This window comes from Heteronotia binoei, chromosome 21 (genome assembly GCF_032191835.1).
Source record: "Heteronotia binoei isolate CCM8104 ecotype False Entrance Well chromosome 21, APGP_CSIRO_Hbin_v1, whole genome shotgun sequence".
NCBI lineage: Eukaryota > Metazoa > Chordata > Lepidosauria > Squamata > Gekkonidae > Heteronotia > Heteronotia binoei.
This window is the reverse complement of record NC_083243.1, coordinates 141,990,428-142,008,726: the sequence shown is the minus strand read 5'-3', so window position 1 is coordinate 142,008,726 and position 18,299 is coordinate 141,990,428. Positions and strand designations below refer to the sequence as shown.

At 40.5% G+C, this 18,299-nt stretch overlaps 1 protein-coding gene across 1 annotated transcript in view; it reads right to left on the bottom strand.

Annotated features, from left to right (window-relative positions):
• Window positions 1-18,299, bottom strand: part of GALNT18 (polypeptide N-acetylgalactosaminyltransferase 18) — a 555,510-nt gene that overhangs the window by 69,127 nt on the left and 468,084 nt on the right. Inside the window, exons 8-9 of the mRNA XM_060262088.1 lie at window positions 12,577-12,714; window positions 5,089-5,184 (exon numbers count right to left, since the gene is read on the bottom strand). Coding sequence (XP_060118071.1) covers window positions 5,089-5,184; window positions 12,577-12,714 — 234 coding nt within the window. The remainder of the gene's footprint in view (window positions 1-5,088; window positions 5,185-12,576; window positions 12,715-18,299) is intronic.

The window sequence follows — 18,299 nt, the reverse complement described above, 5'->3', positions numbered from 1 at the left end:
CAAATGAAGCAAAAAAAAAAAAATCCACCACACCCCTGAATACTTATTTAATTAGGACCCACATGTGCATGTTAATTTTATGGCATTCTCTCCTCCATTTAAAATTGGGGAGTCAGAAAGGGTGGTTATACCTGCAATCTGGGCATGCCTATTTGGCCAGAATTCTAGCTTTATTTTTTTTTTTAAAGGAAGTCTTGGAGACTGCAGTTGGGAACACATTCACTAGGGAGTATGTCCCATTGAACTCAGTATGATTTTCTTCTGAATATACATGTTTAAAATTGTACTACAGGTCTTTATGGTAAAGAGGCAGAATGCAAAATGTGCATTTTTTGACTAACATGCAATGGAAACATGCCCACTGAGTCTTCCCTTAGTTTGAGTGAATAAGGGAAGTCTTGGCTGGGACTGACAGGTATAGGAAGCAAGAAGTCATACACAGTTTCCTTATTGCTATGAGCTGCTTCTTCTGCAGTTTCCAAAAATCAGGGCCCATAGCAGATCTCAGCCAAGAAAGGGTGCAGTATAAAGCACAGAAGAAAATCCCACTGAAATTAATGAAGATGCCAGGATGGATTGCCAACTCCTGACTCTTGACAGGATGCCATCAACATCTGGACTGTCTGTCAGGAGTTTGAGGGTGATCCTGGATGCCTCCCTTTCAATGCAGGCTGAGGTCACAAATGTTAAGCTGGCATTTTACCATCTTCACCAAGTTAAGCAGTTGGTTCCTTTTCTGTCTTCCTTTGACCCAGCTACAGTGATCCATGCAATGGTCACCTCCAGGCTGGACTACTGAAACTCACTCTATGCAGGGCTACCCTTGAGAATGATCTGGAAATTGCAAAGGATCCAGAATGCAGCTGCAAGGGTTCTGACAGGAATGTCCTTTAGAGCACATATCCAATTACTGCTCTACCAGCTGTACTGGCTCCAACTTGAAGTCTAGATCAAGTTCAAGGTTTTGCTGGTGTTGACCTTTAAAGCCCTAAATGGTCTGGGACCAGCATACTTTCAGGACTGCCTTTCCTGGTATGTCCCCCAAAGAGTGTTATGCTTCAGTGATCAAAATCTGCTGGTGACCCCTGGCCCAAAGAGCATCTGGCTGTCCTCAACCAGAGGACACTTTTCTGGGAAAGATCACAGCCCTGCAGGACTTGTTACAGTTCTGCAGGGCCTGCACAACAGAGTTGTTCTGCTAAGCTTATGGCTGATGGCAGCAACGGGCTCCTTTCTGACAGGTTTTGTCATGGGTGCTGGGAGCCCTGCAGAAGAAGCCGAGCCTGCAGAAGAAACTGTGCCCCTGCCACCTGCACCAGTGCCCCTGCCTCCTGCTGGAGAAGATCCAAGCCCCCCTGCCTCGCCCTCTTGGGTGGCTCGTGTGCGTGACCGCCTTCGTCAGGACCTCAGGGATCGGAGGAGGGTGGCACGCTCACAAGCAAGACGCTCCCTGAGCCCTGAGTTTTGAAAGGATTCTGGCCCTTCTAGGAGTGAGGGTGCTTGAGTCCCAGCAGGATCCTGGCTGCCCTCTGAGTCAGCAATTAGCCCAAATGGGCAACAGACAGCAGAGGGCTATATAGCTGTAGGCTTTGAGAGAAGGCTTTGTGGAAGCAACTAGTCATCTACCTGATGTCCTAGCATCCACTTCAGCTTTTGACTTTGGACCTCCTGACCTTGGCTTGACTTCTGGACCCCCTGACTACGGCTTCTGAACCTCTGACCTATGATACCTGGATGATGATTTGGCTTTGGCACCTTGGACACTCTTGCTCACTGGTTACAGACCTTGGACTGCCCCTGGACTTCGCCTGGCCTGGCCCCAGCTCATGACAGGTTTCATCTAGGATTGGCCTCCCCCTCCTTCTCCTCTCTTCCCTCCCCATTTTCTTCTAATCAGACAAATATATATTGCTCCTCCGTAGGATTTTATGCCATCTTTTTACTGTACAGTGGCTATATTTAATGTATTTATTGCCATTATTATAATCTTTAGTGCATTTTTGTACTTCTTAATATTTTAGAATGCTGTATATTTTATAAACTGATGCTAGCCATTCTGAGCCACTCTCTGAGAGAGCAGGTTATAAATCCAATAAAATAATTAAAATAATAATAATTATTATTATTTCTATGAAATCTTGGGGGATCAATAAGTATCATATAGCTAAGCCAAACAATTATATTTGAACAGAGTTAAATAGCTGAAAATCAGCAATGCAACATGTGATGTAGGAGATTCATTCTCAGGAACAACATTTCCTGGGGAGATTCACACAAAGTTTGTTTCACATACATGCCTACAATAGCTGAGAAGACATCAAGGTGAACCACATTACACAAAGAGACAGACCATGCATTCATTCATCACACTTTTTGCTACTGCTGGACCCTCGTGAATTGCTGTGGCTACAGCCATCACATCCTGGTTTGCAATGATTTCCTGCCTGAGGATGCCACCCCCAGGTCTTATCTGGGACAAAAGCATGGTATGAACTAGATTTCTATTATCCACTGTGTAATGCAGAAGAATCTTGAGTGCATGTTTTTTACAAATACTAAAACACGACTGGTAACTAGCAGACAGAGCTCCATATTGAGAAAAACTTCCAATGGGAGTTTTAGTTCTTTAAGAATGTCTTATCCTTTCTGAAAAGGCAAAAATATTACTTTCCTATGCAAGAAGAGGGACAAAAGACAGGCTCCTTTAAAGGAAGGATTAACTAATTATTTGATTCTGATTACAGCATTTATTTGCAGAATGTCAAATGTGTATTCTTTATGCATCAGCTCAGAAATAAATAGTAAGCTTAACATTGTCCCATCATTTCATGAACCTGAGTGAAATGACAAAGAGAGAAGCCTTTGAAAAGGGGATTTGTTCCAACTCTGGCTATCCCTCACCCTGCTGTAAATCTATTCTTCTCTACTGCACAACTCCCCCCCTCCTCTTCACTTTCAGGGAATGAATATTGCTCTATAGATACTGAATGGGGCTAATGAGAATACAGAGCCAAGCCTCAAAACTGGGTTTGTTTCTTTATGCAGAAGTACAAAACCGGGCAACAGTTTTCTAATTTACATTGCACTTGCTCCTAAAATAATTCAGTTAAATGCAAAATGATGCTAAATGAAGGAGACCTATTTGTATGTGTCTGAACTATTATCAAAAATTTCCAGTTTGAATTTGCAGTGGTGTATTTCCAGCAGCATCATTACTGCAGATGGACAATTCATCAAAATTGAGTTAGAGAATAATCTCAGAAGGTAAGAATAATGACTGTCAGTAACTTGAGAACTACACAAGAGGCTGTTGATTACTTGGAGAACACTAAAGGTCCTCAGGCAAACACTGGTTATCAATATAATTAAAGGAGGGGGAGAAAAACTATAGCCTGTGCAGCTTGTAATTGTGATCGATGGGGCTCTCAAATATTTTTTCTTCATCATTCATAATTTACTCAAGTAAATCTCCACCACAGTGACCAATATTAAAGGCAGTGAGTAAATAACCCAAATTCTAGTAAAGGTGGAAATGCAAGGCACGCAGCTTCTCTTTGACTTTAAGCTCTGAAAAAAATAGAATTAAGTTTAGAATAATAGAATCATAGAATCCTAGAGTTGGAAGATACCTCCAGGGTCATCTAGTCCAACCCCCTGCACAATGCAGGAAACCCACAAATACCTACCCCAAATTCACAAGATCTTCATCACTGTCAGATGGCCATCTAGCCTCTGTTTAAAAACCTCCAAGGAAGGATAGCCCACCATTTCCCAAGGAAGCCTGTTCCACTGAGGAATCACTCTAATGGTTAGGAAGTTCTTCCTAAGGTTGAGCCTGAAATTCTTTTGATTTAATTTCAACCCATTGGTTCTGGTCCTACCTTCCAGGGCCACAGAAAACAATTCCACACCATCCTGTAGATGACAGCCCTTCAAGTTCTTGAAGATGCTGATCATATCACCTCTCAGCCACCTCCTCTCCTGGCATATCTCAGGGCTATCTTTTGCTATAGATTTGTTTACTATATATGTATATTCTCCTTTGGAGTATATTCATCTGGTCATTGACAGATGTATGGCAACATCAAAGCCCACATAAGATTTTGATGTTAAGCAATTAATTATTCCAGTTATTATTATGGATCACAAAACAGTTCTATTTTACAACTTTAATATTTTGTTAAATAATTTTTAAAAGACAGTATTTCATCATACAAATATTCATAAAATGTTCTGTAAGCCGCCCTGAGCCTGCCTCGGCGGGGAGGGCAGGATATAAATAAAAACTTATTATTATTATTATTAAATGAATCTCACAAATTCAAAAAAATCAGAGATAGGTGATAAATATACAACAATATACACATAAACATGCTTTTAAAAAATAGCATCATACTTCACATGTAAAGCTGACTTTTGCAGGCATAACTCTCTTCTTTTCCCCCGAGCCAACAGCCTCCTAAGCCCCCCCCCCCCCGCACCTGATACCACAAGTTAAAGGACACCTGTGCAAAGCAGGAGAGTACAGAGCATCTGGTCTGTCAAGGCTTAGTTTTAAAACTTTTCTGGGTTAGTAGTGTTTGTTTTGTAGACCAGAAAGAGCTACAATATCAATTTTCTTTAGTATGTACTGGTGGATAATTAGTCAAAGAAGCAACGTGCATTCTAAACTCTTACTTCAAGGAGTTAACAGATGTTTATTTTGTTTAAAAAAACACATTGCGGAAATGCAAAGGTATGGCAATTCAAGAGAGGAAATAAATGTCCTTGAATATTTACCGTCCCATTCACATTTTAAAAGATCAATAATAAAAGTGTATGCCAACAGTTCTTGGTAAATATAGCCCTATATAATTTCTTTTGCTCAGATCTTTCCAGAATAAATGAGGCACCATGACTAATTAATATACTAGCGATTTTTCACATCAAGGAGCAACTACTGTTGCCATTAAAAAAAAAAAAAAGGTAGTAAACAGCCAAAGGAGGTATTGTAGTAGAGGGAAAAACCCACAGACAATTACGATATGGTTCCTCCCACACAACCAACTAAAAACAGCAGCAAGATAGAAGATCATTAGTCTCACTAACCTGTGGTGTCATTCCATGGCAGATATACATGATGGGAATATTTTCTGTGTCTGGCCCCTGATCAAGGCACAAATCACTTTTTAGGGAATTCTGCAGCTACAGAATAAAGAGAAGCACAAAAAGATAAACAGAAAATAAAAGTAGGCCGAGGATAGTGTTATATTTGATCACAACTATGTCTTTGCAATAACATTTTAAGCAATGGAGGAGGGAAAGCCCAAAGCTTAAACACTTAGTATTAAAGTATAATGCAGTACTGCATAACGAAACACTGGACTTACCTGAAGATTTCTTCTTTTCAGCGGGGCAAAGTCATCCAAACTGGTTAGGTCACACCTACTCTCTCTCCAGGCAGGGCTATGCAAATTTTTGTATGCCTTTCCATAACAGAGCAAGGGTGCTCTTCCAGACATAAAATAGCTCAGTTCCAGTATCACATGACTTGAGTAGTAACTTTAATAATTTTCTTAACTAGAATTCATTAACAGGAACATTAAAAACTCATTCTCCCTCTTTTTGTGTGTGTGTCTGTGCAGTGGGAGAATTGGATGACTTTGCCACACTGGAGAGAAGAAACCTTTAGGTAAGTCCAATGTTTTGTTTTCCTTCCATGAGGGAAGTCATCCAAACTGTCTATGTAACCAAGCTAAGCACAGGGTGGGATAAACACTACTAAATTAGTAGTCCAACACCTGTCGGAGAATCCTACTTCCAAATGAAGCCTCTATAGAATTCTATACTGTCTCACAAAGGTTGCAAATTATGTCCAGGTTGTCACCCTAAATTTCCTTGATTGGAGCTCGAGTGACAAAGATAGCCATGACACCCCTGTCCACTTCCCTCCCTCAGAGGCAAGATTTACCCTCCATTTTTCTTTCCTTTTTGCTGACTGAGCCACCCTTGTAATGTGTTTTCTTCCTTGCTGAAGAAATCTGGCTGTCTCACTCTGTCACAGTACAATATTTTGGCTCAGGAACTTGGGGGAAGAATAAGGAGCCCATTTTAACTTGATCAACTTAAATGGCATTCAAGGAGTTCTGAAATTCAAAAATAACGAAATATTTTATTTAACATAGAAGGGAGTGGTCAGGTGAAATCAAGGGTTGAAATTTCTGAGGTAACTCAATATAGATAACTCTGAGGTAAAACAGTACGCAGACAGACTTTCATTTCTGTATTTCAGGCTAATGAAAATTTCTTGAACTATTCACAGTTACTTGAACCTTTATGTTGAGAGGCTTTTTGTTTCAGTGTTTTTCCAAACACTTGAGTTTACTGTCTTTGAGTATTCTCTAATTCTTTTGGTTTACAGTAGGCTGGTATACTCTCTCCAGTACCCAAACCCCTTCTCTTGAAACGCTAGTACTCGTCTTGAGTTTTTAACTGACTCAAGGTTTCTACAGGTAGTTTCTAACCCCACCAAACCAAGGATCTCTTCACTCGTCAGTGTTAACTCCCTGCTTGACTGGGTAGGGAAATTCTCATCTCCCTAGATGATCTATGTTATGTATTGTTCATAAGTGGCCGGGCCGCATGGCGATGGTCACCTAAAGGAGACCCTCGGGTTCCCGGATGTGGCTCGCCAGTGGCCCCGCCCCTCAACATCTGTGGCAGGAAGTTTAACCGACCAGGATTGGCCTGGTCGGACCGGGGGGGCCATCCGGGGAAATGTATATATGCAGGACCCCGGCCGCGTGTACTCACTTTTGTAATGTGCTCGCAATAAAGAATGTTGCCTTCAAACCGTCTGGGTTTTCAGTACATTACAGTCACCTAAAGGAGACCCTCGGGTTCCCGGATGTGGCTCGCCAGTGGCCCCGCCCCTCAACATCTGTGGCGGGAAGTTTAACCGACCAGGATTGGCCTGGTCGGACCGGGGGGGGCGTCCCGGGAAATGTATATATGCGGGACCCTGGCCGCGTGTACTCACTTTTGTAATGTGCTCGCAATAAAGAATGTTGCCTTCAAACCGTCTGGGTTTTCAGTACATTACAATCTATCCCATTTCTTTAGCCCAAATGGAAGTCTGCCTACTTCCCAAATTTTCTTGCCAATTTCCCCCCTGTGTTAAACTGTTCTCAACTAAGGCTGAAATCATACTGTCAGTACTCAACTCAATCAAGGCAGAAATTTGACTGAATTCTCCTCAACATCTAGTTCTCAAGTCTTTCTCTGCTCCGCTGATGGTAGCCAATCAGATTGCTTGAAGCAGCCTGCTACTCAAGGCCCTGTTTTTCTGTGAAGAATTAACCTTTCATTGTCCTTAGCTTTTTGTACAGCGTTTCTAACCTTTTATAAGTGCAGTCTGTCACAACAGCCGATGCAGCAGCTGCTATCATGGAATGTGCTGTAATTCCTGAAGGTTGCTTGAGATTCTGAATCTTATATGCCTTCTGTACACACAGTTTAATTCAGAGAGCTATGGCCAACTTGGTAACCTTTTTGCCTAGGTTCATTATTCCATGAAACATGAAAAGTGCATCTGATAGCATGAAAGAGGCAGTTCTTTTTATGCATATGTTTAGAGCCCTTCTGACATCCAGCTCATGCCACATCTTTTCTTTTGGGTGTGAAGGTCTAGGGCAGAAATATGGAAGGCTTAGCTGATGGTTCAGATGGAAAGCTGAGTTGACTTTTGTTATGATTGACTGGTCAGTTCTAACACTACTGACTCTTTGTGGAACATACATAGCTCTTTTCTAACTAATGAGCTCTGAGCTTGGAAATTCTTTTCACTGATGCAATGGCAATTAGGAAAGCAACTTTCCATGGTAAGAGCTTCAACACTTTGGAGTTCAGTGTTTTGAAGGATGGCTTAGTTAAGGTCTGAAACACTTTTGATTGTCTCAACCCTGGAAATCTCTGTTTGACTGGAAGTGCCAATTGCATGGTGCAATTATATATATCTGTTAGAAGCCATATCTTCTAAACACATTGCCAAGTACTGCTACAATGGTGGCTACTTGCCTCTTAAGAGTGTTAGGTCTGAGACCCCTCTTCCACTCCTCTTGTAAAAAGGTGATTATATCTTGATGAGATGGAATCAGATGATTTACCTACTACACTACAGCCCATCTCTTGAAGGCTATCCAGGTATAACTAGATATGCCTTGTCACCAGTCTTCTTGCTTGACACATGATGTCTATGATCTCTTCAGGCAAACCAGAATGCTTTAAATCTTACTCAACCTCCATGCAGTCAATTTAATCTGGATTCAGATGGAGGATGGAACCTTGACTCAGCAAGTCCTCTCTGACTGGAATTCTCCATGGGTCAGCTACTGACATTTGGACCAGCTCTGAGAATCACAGATACCTCAGCCAGAAGGGAACTAACTTATGCCTTCTTGCATATTCTGCACAGGATCCTTCTGAGTAGTGGAGTTGGAGGAAACACATATAGAAGGCCTTTTGGCCAACTGTGATACTGGGTGTCTATCCCTTCCGCAATCTTGTCTTTGACTCTCAAGAGAAATCTTGGAACCTTCAGATTGCTTGATGTTGCAAATAGGTCCATGACCAATGTCACAAAGCATTTTGCAATGTTTTGAAAGCCTTGGGATTTCAGGGACCATTCTGCCTGGTTCAGGTCCTCCCAACAGCCAGTCTGCTTGAGTGTCTAGCACACCCTGAATATGCTGAGCCTTCTGTCCTGCTGTCTTAGGAAGGATAGCTAAGGTCATGTTGTTCCTGCTAGTCAAGGTCTGCAGATCTCATGCTCTGATCAAAACATCATCCTAATAAGAGTACATATGCTTTTAAAAACACAGTTTTGTTCTTCGGTGCAGTGGGTAAGAGTGGCATAGTGGTTTGGTGTACTGGTTAAGAGCCACTGCTCTTAACCACTACATCCCTCTTATCCACTTCACCAAAGAATGAAACAACTGGTATCAATCTGTCCATCGTGACCACTGCTTTTGTTTCCATGTGCTGGTGCTTGTTCGCAATTGCCTCTGGCCATTCCAACAGGTGGGAGGGAGACCTGTGCTGCTGCTGTTGTTGTTGGGAGGCCCAAGGAGGAGTCCAAAACCTCAGCCTCTGCTGGTCTACCCATTGCCTCTGGAGCAGGAGCCTTGGAACCTGGTGCAACCTCTCCCCTGTCTGAAGCCTCAGATTGTGAAGGCTTCTCCTTTGGATGGCTTTTATTCTTGTGAAGTCCAGAACCTTGTACCTTCTTGGAGGAATCTCCCTCCACATAGATCAGTGAGATATTCCTGCCTTAGTTGTGATTTTCACTTTAATAACTCTCAGGTAAGTGGAGCCAAGCTCTGGTGACCTGCTGGAGTGGCAGGGCTATTCAACCTGGAAAGGTACCCTTGCTCTGTCCTGGAAAGGCATATAAAAATTTGCATAGCCCTGCCTGGAGTGAGAGGAGATGTGATCTAATCAGTTTGGATGACTTCCCCTACTGAAGGAGAATAATCAGTAATTGTGCTGGATACAATACCCCAAAATGACAAAGTGAGTGACGGCTCACAAAAACTCATATTGAAAGAAATCTTGTTTATTTTTAAGGTGTCACTGATCTTTTATTTTATTTTGCTATAACACTGCTACCCTTTTAAGTATACCTGCAGAGGCCTTTGCTATGATTGCCACATCATAAATGGATTTAAGATTATTTTTCTTATTATCTTCTTCAGCCCCTGGGCAAAACTGCTTTTGTCCCAAAGAAACGGAAGCCCTTTATGTGAGGTTCCACTGTCTTTAGTAACAATATCAAGGGGACCTCAAGCTTCCTAAAAGACATGAGTCCAGATCAAAATATCCTCATTAATGCTGAATTATTTTTCTTATAAGCAAATCCAGTATAAGACATAAAACTGCATGGATCCTCAGGGCTGTGTAAAACCAATTACTTTCAAAACACTATTGTGATAAAATAAATAAGCTTTCCTTCAGAGCTGCTGTAAGAAATATGGCTACCTGAGCTTTTAATTTATGCTTGTCAAATAAATGTTGGATTAATCCAACAAGTATGTGACAGAAAATTCAGTTATTCCACTGCCATGTGTTTGTGCATTTCTGGGGTGGTTGTTTCTATTTATATCCATCAAAGATGCATTTGACGTCATTCCTAGCAAAATGTCAGAAGCCTTCTCACATTTAATGAAACTCTGAGCTGGTTATTTTTTAAAAAAGAAGTCTTCTTAGCGAGCACTATTATTGCGATTAGGCATCTTAGTTTGTGAATCTTAGTTTTCATACTCTAATTTTGCATCTATATATTGTATATGATGTTGGAGTGAGGAAATTATGAAGTAAAAGTAGAGGTGATTTTTTAAGACTATAAAGAAATTTTTAATGTGTATCAGAATGAGCCTTATATGCAATTAGAATACATAAATGTTAAAATTCATTCTACAGATGTTAAATTTGTTATGTATTACCGTGCAAGCTATGTTAGGAAATCTATGTATTTTTGAGACCAAGATGGTTTGAGCAGTGGAGCATACTAAAGTGATTTAACCTGGTCTCCTGAACTTTTAGGGTGGTCTTCACCTCTGTTTTCATTTTAACAACTGTAAGTGCTAAACATCTTTAACCCCCATGGCTGCAGAGCAGGCATGGCAAACAATGGGCTATACCCACTAAAATCAAAGACAACTTTTAGAATGCTTTCCCAAGTTCTGGAAAAATGAACATCCTGAAATATTATATACTATGACTATTACTTTGGAGTGTATTATGTTGCAAAACATAATGAGAGAAGCAGCCTTAGCTTTGATGCCATGAATATATTATTGACTCACCTTTGCTAAACCCATTCCCTAGTACACATTCATTTCCTTTCTTTCCTTGTACTCAAGGAGCTTCTTTTTAAGCAGCTTTCTAAAATGCTTCTAGAAAGTGCTTAAAGAGAGAGAAGCACTATTCCAAAGTTTCTGCAGAATCTAGGTTGAAGGTGTTGAATAAAGTCAGCAGTGAAAGGCAACAATCTTCTGTCACTAACTTATTATTGCTCCCGAGCCGCTGATTCAGATTCCTTTTAAATACTGACTCATCAAATAACTCAAAAAAAAGAAGAAGAACAAACCCCATATTTCAGTTAAGGTCATGATTATATAGAAAATGAATTATCACACCAATAATATACAACATCTAGATTCAAGTAGGTGGAGGATGGAGGGGTGGGGAGAAAGGGGAAAGAATGATTCAGCAGATAATATACATGACAGGGATGTTTTTGAATCAGTTGAGTCAAACAAGATCAATAAAAGAGGATTCTACTCATAGGTTTATTTTTCAAAGGGTTTAGAAATTGGTGCTTCACTGGCTTAGGGACTATTGTTATCTAATTATGCTTACTAGGCAGAGGTAAAAATTTTAATTAAAAAAAAATTCTGTGTATGTGTGCCTGGAAGTCATGATTGACTTCTGGTGACCCCTAGTGGGGCTAAGTCATTTTTCCAAGTGGTAGATTGCTAACCTGCCTCTGTGTCCTGGTCCTGGCATTCTGGAGGTCTCCCATCCGAGTACTTGCCAGGTTTGGCCCTGCTTAGCTTCTGAGATCTGATTAGATCAGACTTGCCTGAGCTTTCCAGGTCAGAGTAGGTGTACATAAACATTTTGATGCATTGCTCCAAGATCAGAGGGGGTGCTACAGACATCTATAGAGGCGGGCTAGCATGGAGCAAGCTGGAAGACCTTGGGTGCAAACTCCTAGGCTTACTAGGGGACCCTGGGCTACTCACTCTCTTAGCCCAATCTACCTCAAATGGTGGCTGAAGAGAAAACAATGTTTGCCCTTCTGAGACGCTTGGAGGACAGGGTAAAAATGTACTAGAAGGGTAAAGAAAAGCAAATTCTCCCCCCTCCACAGAAGCCAGGCAGTGCTCCAGGCTGGGAAGATATGTTTTGCTTATATGACCTGGATAGCACATTGATTAACTAATCATATTTGGAAGAAAGTGTTTATCTCCTTTTTACCTTATGGGATAGGACTGCAAATAAAGAGTTTCTGGAACGAGTTTCCTCTTTGTTACCATGACCTTGGTCCTCATTAGTTAATTGGAGCCAGGATGCCATTCCAGAAAACACCTCATTATTTCAGGTAATTACTTGCCACATTCAGGAAATGGTGTTCCATCCCTTGACTAACATATTTCTTTACTTGTTGAGACAGCTCCTTCTTAATGAGGTGACTGAGGCCTGATTTAAGCTCCTACAGGTGGACTGTGGGTGAGACAGCACAGTTTCCAATCCTTCATTCATTTAACCAGATCCACTGGAATTCCAATGATCAGATGTCCAGAATTAAATCCAAGCATAAAAGAGATGGAGATAATACAGCAGACTGTGCAAGGTGCAGATAATACGGCATTATAAGCAAGGTGCAGCAGCACTTTCACTCTATGTCAGAAAGCCACGTGCCAAACAATTAATGATGACCCCAAGTTTGTCCCAAAGTTTTTATCTGGAACTTCAGTCCATGCACATAAATAATTCCCTTTACAAATGATCAAAGTATAGAAGCAAGACTCTTACCACGCCATAGGCAACTGTGTCTGAATACATTCTCATTTCTGGATAGACGCTCACAAGATACCATCGAAAGGTCTTGCACTGCAGCTTCTTCCTCAAAGCCTTCCTCGCAGAAATATCACCAATGTCAATTCCAGAATCCTGTACACATGGGTTAGAAAATATCTGAGAGATATAAAAGCCATTCCCATATATTCTGGCTATTTAGTTTATAATACACTTAGGAAGTAAGGTTAAGTTGGTCTACCTGTAATTACATCCCATGTTATCCATCAGAGTTTACTCCCAATAAAGTGAGCACAGGAATGCAGCCTTAACCATTTTATGCAGTTCAATGAGAAACTGTAACTCAATGATACACATTTAGGCACAATTAACATATTAATTTAACATTTTCCTGAGATTAATAGACATTTCATTAAAATTCTGAGGTATTTCTGAGTGTATAAAGATAAAAATTACATTCCCCACTATTTTGGGCCTGATCCAGAACCCTTTCCTATCAATGGAAAATTTCCCACTGACTTCATACAATTTTCAATCTGGCTCTTAACTGTTTCCACAACAAATTTCCTTAAAGCAATTTCCAGATTCCCAAATAATTGGCACCAAATAGCAAGTTGCCTTGGAAACTGCTGTTCTGTTGAGGAAAAAAAATAGCCTATTTTATAGATTCCATTTGCTGGCAAATTATGAGGTTTGGCCTCTTTATTTCCTTATAAAGATGAGAAATCCTGCACACCTTTTTTTGTTGTTGGCCAATCCCTTTTTTGTGTTGATACAAACATTTCTGTAAGTGTTCTTATTAAAAGTATTTGCAAAACTTCTCCCTCCTCCCTTTTTATTACATTTTATATGGTTAAGTCATGGCTGGTGTAACACTGTTTTGCTGAGTTCAAGATGCACAAGTTTCATAAGGAGCTCATAAGTGGAGATCAATAATTTATCTCATTACAGCTATGCAGTGGAGATTTCTAGAGAGGCATCTAAAAGCAAATTCAAGGCTATTGTTTGACAGGAAGTAAACTGAGACATTTTTACTGAATATTATGGTCTATACATACAGCTCAAAGTACTCGAACAAAATATAGAATAAATAAACCTTACGTAAAAATATTATCATCTGGTAGATTAAACAGAGAGCCTTATTCAGGTAATAAATACTCATCTTTATAACCCTCCAGGAAAAAGATTGGGATTTCTTTTCTTCAGGGTTGTGGTGATTTGTAGCTACGAGGCACATGGGACCATGGTAAATGGGCCCACTCATTCTGGACTTATTTGTATGAGGGTGGAGAAGAATGTTGTGACCCTCAGGCTCAATTCCAACCATTTCACCATGGTTAGAACATCAGGAGGATAATTAATGCACAGAGCAATAGAGATAATCTCCACAAATGGAAAGTGGCTTCTGTGTGTCCACTGTTGTGACTCTCTTAAAAATGTCTGGCAATGAACAGATGCTTGAACATTGGTATGTATAAAAACACTTTATAGAATGTAGGCAGTTAGCTAACAGTTTTTTAACCTCTGGCTCACACATTTTTGTCTTAACTCAGGAAAGCAAACTAATTTATGCAGTAGCCAAATTGTTTGCTCGCAACTTTAATGGCAGTAGCTCACAAAAGTAGAATTTTTGCTCACAACTCCACAGCTTAGAGGGAGCATTGGATGCAAGCATGGTTTCATAAATGCAAATCTGATCTGAAGCTCAGAATTCCTATATTTTGGCTCTTATGAAATTATTACATCACAAAACAATTCCTTGCATGGCATTCAAGTAAATCTATATCCTGCCTTTTTTAGATCCTGTATTACCCATTCCTTTAAATTAATTTCAGCAGGAAACAGCTTACATTTGGGTACATATACATTGAGTACATAGACTAGCTTCTCCTGGTCTTGTAAAAAAAGAAGAAGAAGCCACATTTGGGCCATATGCAGTTACAATGACTTCATCCTCTTCCCTCCCTCTGATGCAGGGTTTTCCCTCAGTTTTCTGACTGAGAAGCCCCTTTATCTATTTTCCTCTTTCCTGAAGATCTATGGCTGTCTCATCCTGTCACATTATTGTATTTCTATGGTGGCTCAGCCCAGGAACTTAAGGGAAGATTACCCTCTGAATTTAAACTTCTGAAATGGCACACAGGAGGCTCTATAATGTTCAAAAATAACATTTTATTCAATATTGAAGGGAAAATGTCAAGTTAAATCAGGGGTAAAATATCTGAGGTAAATAAATAAAAACTCTAGTGTAACAATATTTTTACAAACTGCAATTCATATGTTTCCAGCAATTGGGAGTTTTAAACTTTTCACATCATCTTAGAATCTTTGAGATGAGAGGCTTTTGTTTCAGTGTTTCCTAAACACTCTAGTATACTTTCTGGAGTTTAGCTGACTCTTTAGGTTTCAGAAGGCAGGGATACACTACCAAGCACCCAAATTCGTTCTCTGAGCACACCAGGGATCACTCCACTCTTCAGAGCTATCTCCCTTTCAACTGGGCAGGGGATCTCTTTGCTAACAAGAAGATTTATCCCCTTTCCTGGCTGGAATGGGTTTTTTCACTGATACACCCACTCCTCCTTGCCAACCTTCCCAGTCCTCAGTCAGTATGAAACCGTTTTCAGTTAAACTTTTCACAGGGCTAAACTCAAACTGTCAGTTCCCAAGTCTTTCTGCTCCAGTCAAGGGATTCCAGTGCTCCTGTGGTGGGGAAAGTACAGTGGTGGGAATACGCAAAAGTTAAAGGGAAGGAAACTGATATGGAAATGCTTGCTCTCCTTCCAGCCTACGTCCCATCCCAATGGTAGCAAGTAGTGGGGCCAAGAGAAATCACTCGCCTCTGTCCCTGGTGTTGTGTAATGCCAGGTCCATTAATAATAAGACCACAGTCCTATGAGACTTCCTGTAGGAGCAGGCAATGGACCTGGCTTGTGTGACCAAGACCTGGGTGCAAGATGCATTAGTTTCAAGGTGCCGGTTATAACCTTTAAAGCCCTATATGGCCTGGGACCTGTCTATTTTTGGGACCGCCTTTCTCCTTTCCCCATATGTACACCAGAGAGCAGTACATTTGGGGTCCCAAAATCTTCTTAAGATTGCCAGATATAAGAAGCTCAATTATCCGTCACCAGAGTGTTCTCGGTAATAGCCCCCACTCTGTGGAATGCCCTTCCCCAAAGACATCAGGGCTCTGTGGGATCTGCCACAGTTCCACAGGGCCTGTAAGATCAAATGGTTTAAACTAGCTTTCAACGGTTAAGGGGAGGTGGCTATTATTCCACAGCACCAGCAATCTCACAGAATTGAAATAACTGACACCAGAAACAACAGAATAATCAGAATTTCAATGTGCATCTTGGACGTAATGATTGAAAAAAAATATGGAAATGATTTTACTGTATATCTTGTTTTAAAATTTTATGTTTGTTTTTAACTGTTGTGAGCCACCCTGAGCTCGTTAGGGGAGGGCAGGATATAATTTTGATAAAATAAAATAAATAAATAATTCTACTAGCTGTCCTCAGTGCTTCTATATAGTGTTTGGGGACCAACCACAAGCAGTTTTAAGACAGTCTGTTAATAGAAACAGAAAATCTAAAATAAAGACCAAAACATTGACATTTCAAATATTGAGGGGAAAACAAGTTCCCTTCTGAGGCAAAACTATTGCAGGAATCTAAGAATCTCAAAATGAAGTTAAAGGAAATCCACCAAAAATGCATAGTTTTATATATGCATTGAGAAGACCAAAACAACTTTATGTATTTCAAAACATATAGGCAACCCCTTCTCAACAGAAGAACCATGCAGCAAAAGAAAAACAAGTAAGAGTTAATGCATACTATATTTTACCATTCATACATTCTGGTACTTTGGGGGGGAAGGGGAAGCATTTGAGAATTCAAAATATGGACATCCCAGAGGCAGATAATTAAAAAATAAAGTTCATATTCAAAAATAAATGTCAAGTATCTTAGGGAGAAATTTTGATTTAATCTAAACTTGAACTATTGATCAGTGAATGCAGATCTGGAATAACAATTTAGTGATAAACATACAATTACATACTATTATGAATACTACTATCATTACATATAATAATACAAAATGTAATGGAACATCTAAGGAGACTCAGGGAGTTGCTAGGCAGCTACTATTTGATTTCTGAGACAGCTATATATTTTATTCAGTCAATTCAATCAATTATTGGCATAGAATAAAAAGAACACATCATAACAACTTCAGATTTTAAATATACAAAGGCAGTCACCCAGCCAGAGCTTTAACCTTGTATTCTCTAACCCTCATAGCAATAGAGAGGAACTTCACCACTGCAAAATTAATATGGTGTAGGGTTGCCAAGTCCAATTCAAGAAATATCTGGGGACTTTGGGGGTGGTACCAGGAGCAAGGGTGTGACAAGCATAATTGAACTCCAAGGGAGTTCTGGCCATCACATTTAAAGGGACAGCACACCTTTTAAAATGCCTTTCTTCCATAGAAAATAATGAAGGATAGGGGCACCCTCTTTTGGGGCTCATAGAATTGGACCCCCTGGTCCAATCCTTTTGAGACTTGGAAGGTATTTTGGGGAGAGGCACTAGATGCTATACTGAAAATTTGGCACCTCTACCTCAAAAAACAGCCCCCCAGAGCCCCCGATACCCACAGAGCAATTCCCCTTCATTCCCTATGGGAATCTTTTGTGGAGGTGCATAATGGCTGTGGGGGTGGGGCTTCCCCTGCTGGCCAGCTGGCTGGGGGAGGGGGGAAGCCTGTAAAATCAGGGGATCCCCTGCTGGGACCTGGGGATTGGGAAGCCTAATATGGTGGCAGAATTCTGATAGAAGGAAAGATACAAGTCTCTCTTCTGGGCAACTGTGCCTATTGATCAAAAGGGGGCTAATTAAGACAGCCCATATTTTGTCATAGAATTTGCAAGATATGCGAATTGATCCTGTTTTCCTGCTACTACATAGACAAGTCCTTTCAGCCTATTTTATTAACAGGAAAAGGACTTGGAAGGTGGTTACTCACTAAGAAATTTAGATGCAATCAGAATCATACTAATTCTATTAAAGTTCCTGTTCATTGAGGCCTCTAGGAAATGAGATATTTATCAAAAACAAAGTTAAATAAAATAAATGGCACATATTCAGCTATGTATTTTCTAAACTATTTGTCACATGACAATGCAGAAGTTTAGAAGTTTATTCAGCAATGCAAATTCAACTATAGGAAAAAGCCTATATGGTAAAAGCCTTGACTCAGGGTCAGACTAGATGAGATGACATCATAGTTTCTGACGTGGGGATGGTGCCACCATTTTAAAATTTTAAAATGCCCTGAGGGTTCAGACCTGCAACACAGAGGGATCAGGTGCTTTTGTTCCCTCCTACACCATTTTGTGCCAAAACATCTGTTTCTGCACTTGAAAAGGAGTGAGGAAGACAAGAGTAACTTCATCCTGCTGTGCTATGGGCATCAGGACTGTATCCTCACAGAATTTTTAAATAACTCATTTTAGGTTTTTAAATGGTGGCATCAGGCATCAGATTCAGTAGGAGCTCACAGGAGCGCAGCTCCTGAACCTTTCTGAGAGCTCCACCTCTTCCTTCTGAGAGTTCCACCTCCTCCTTCTGAGAGTTCCACCTCCTTGTCCATTTAATAGTATGTGCAGCTGCATAACAATCCCTGGATGAGCTCCACCACCTATT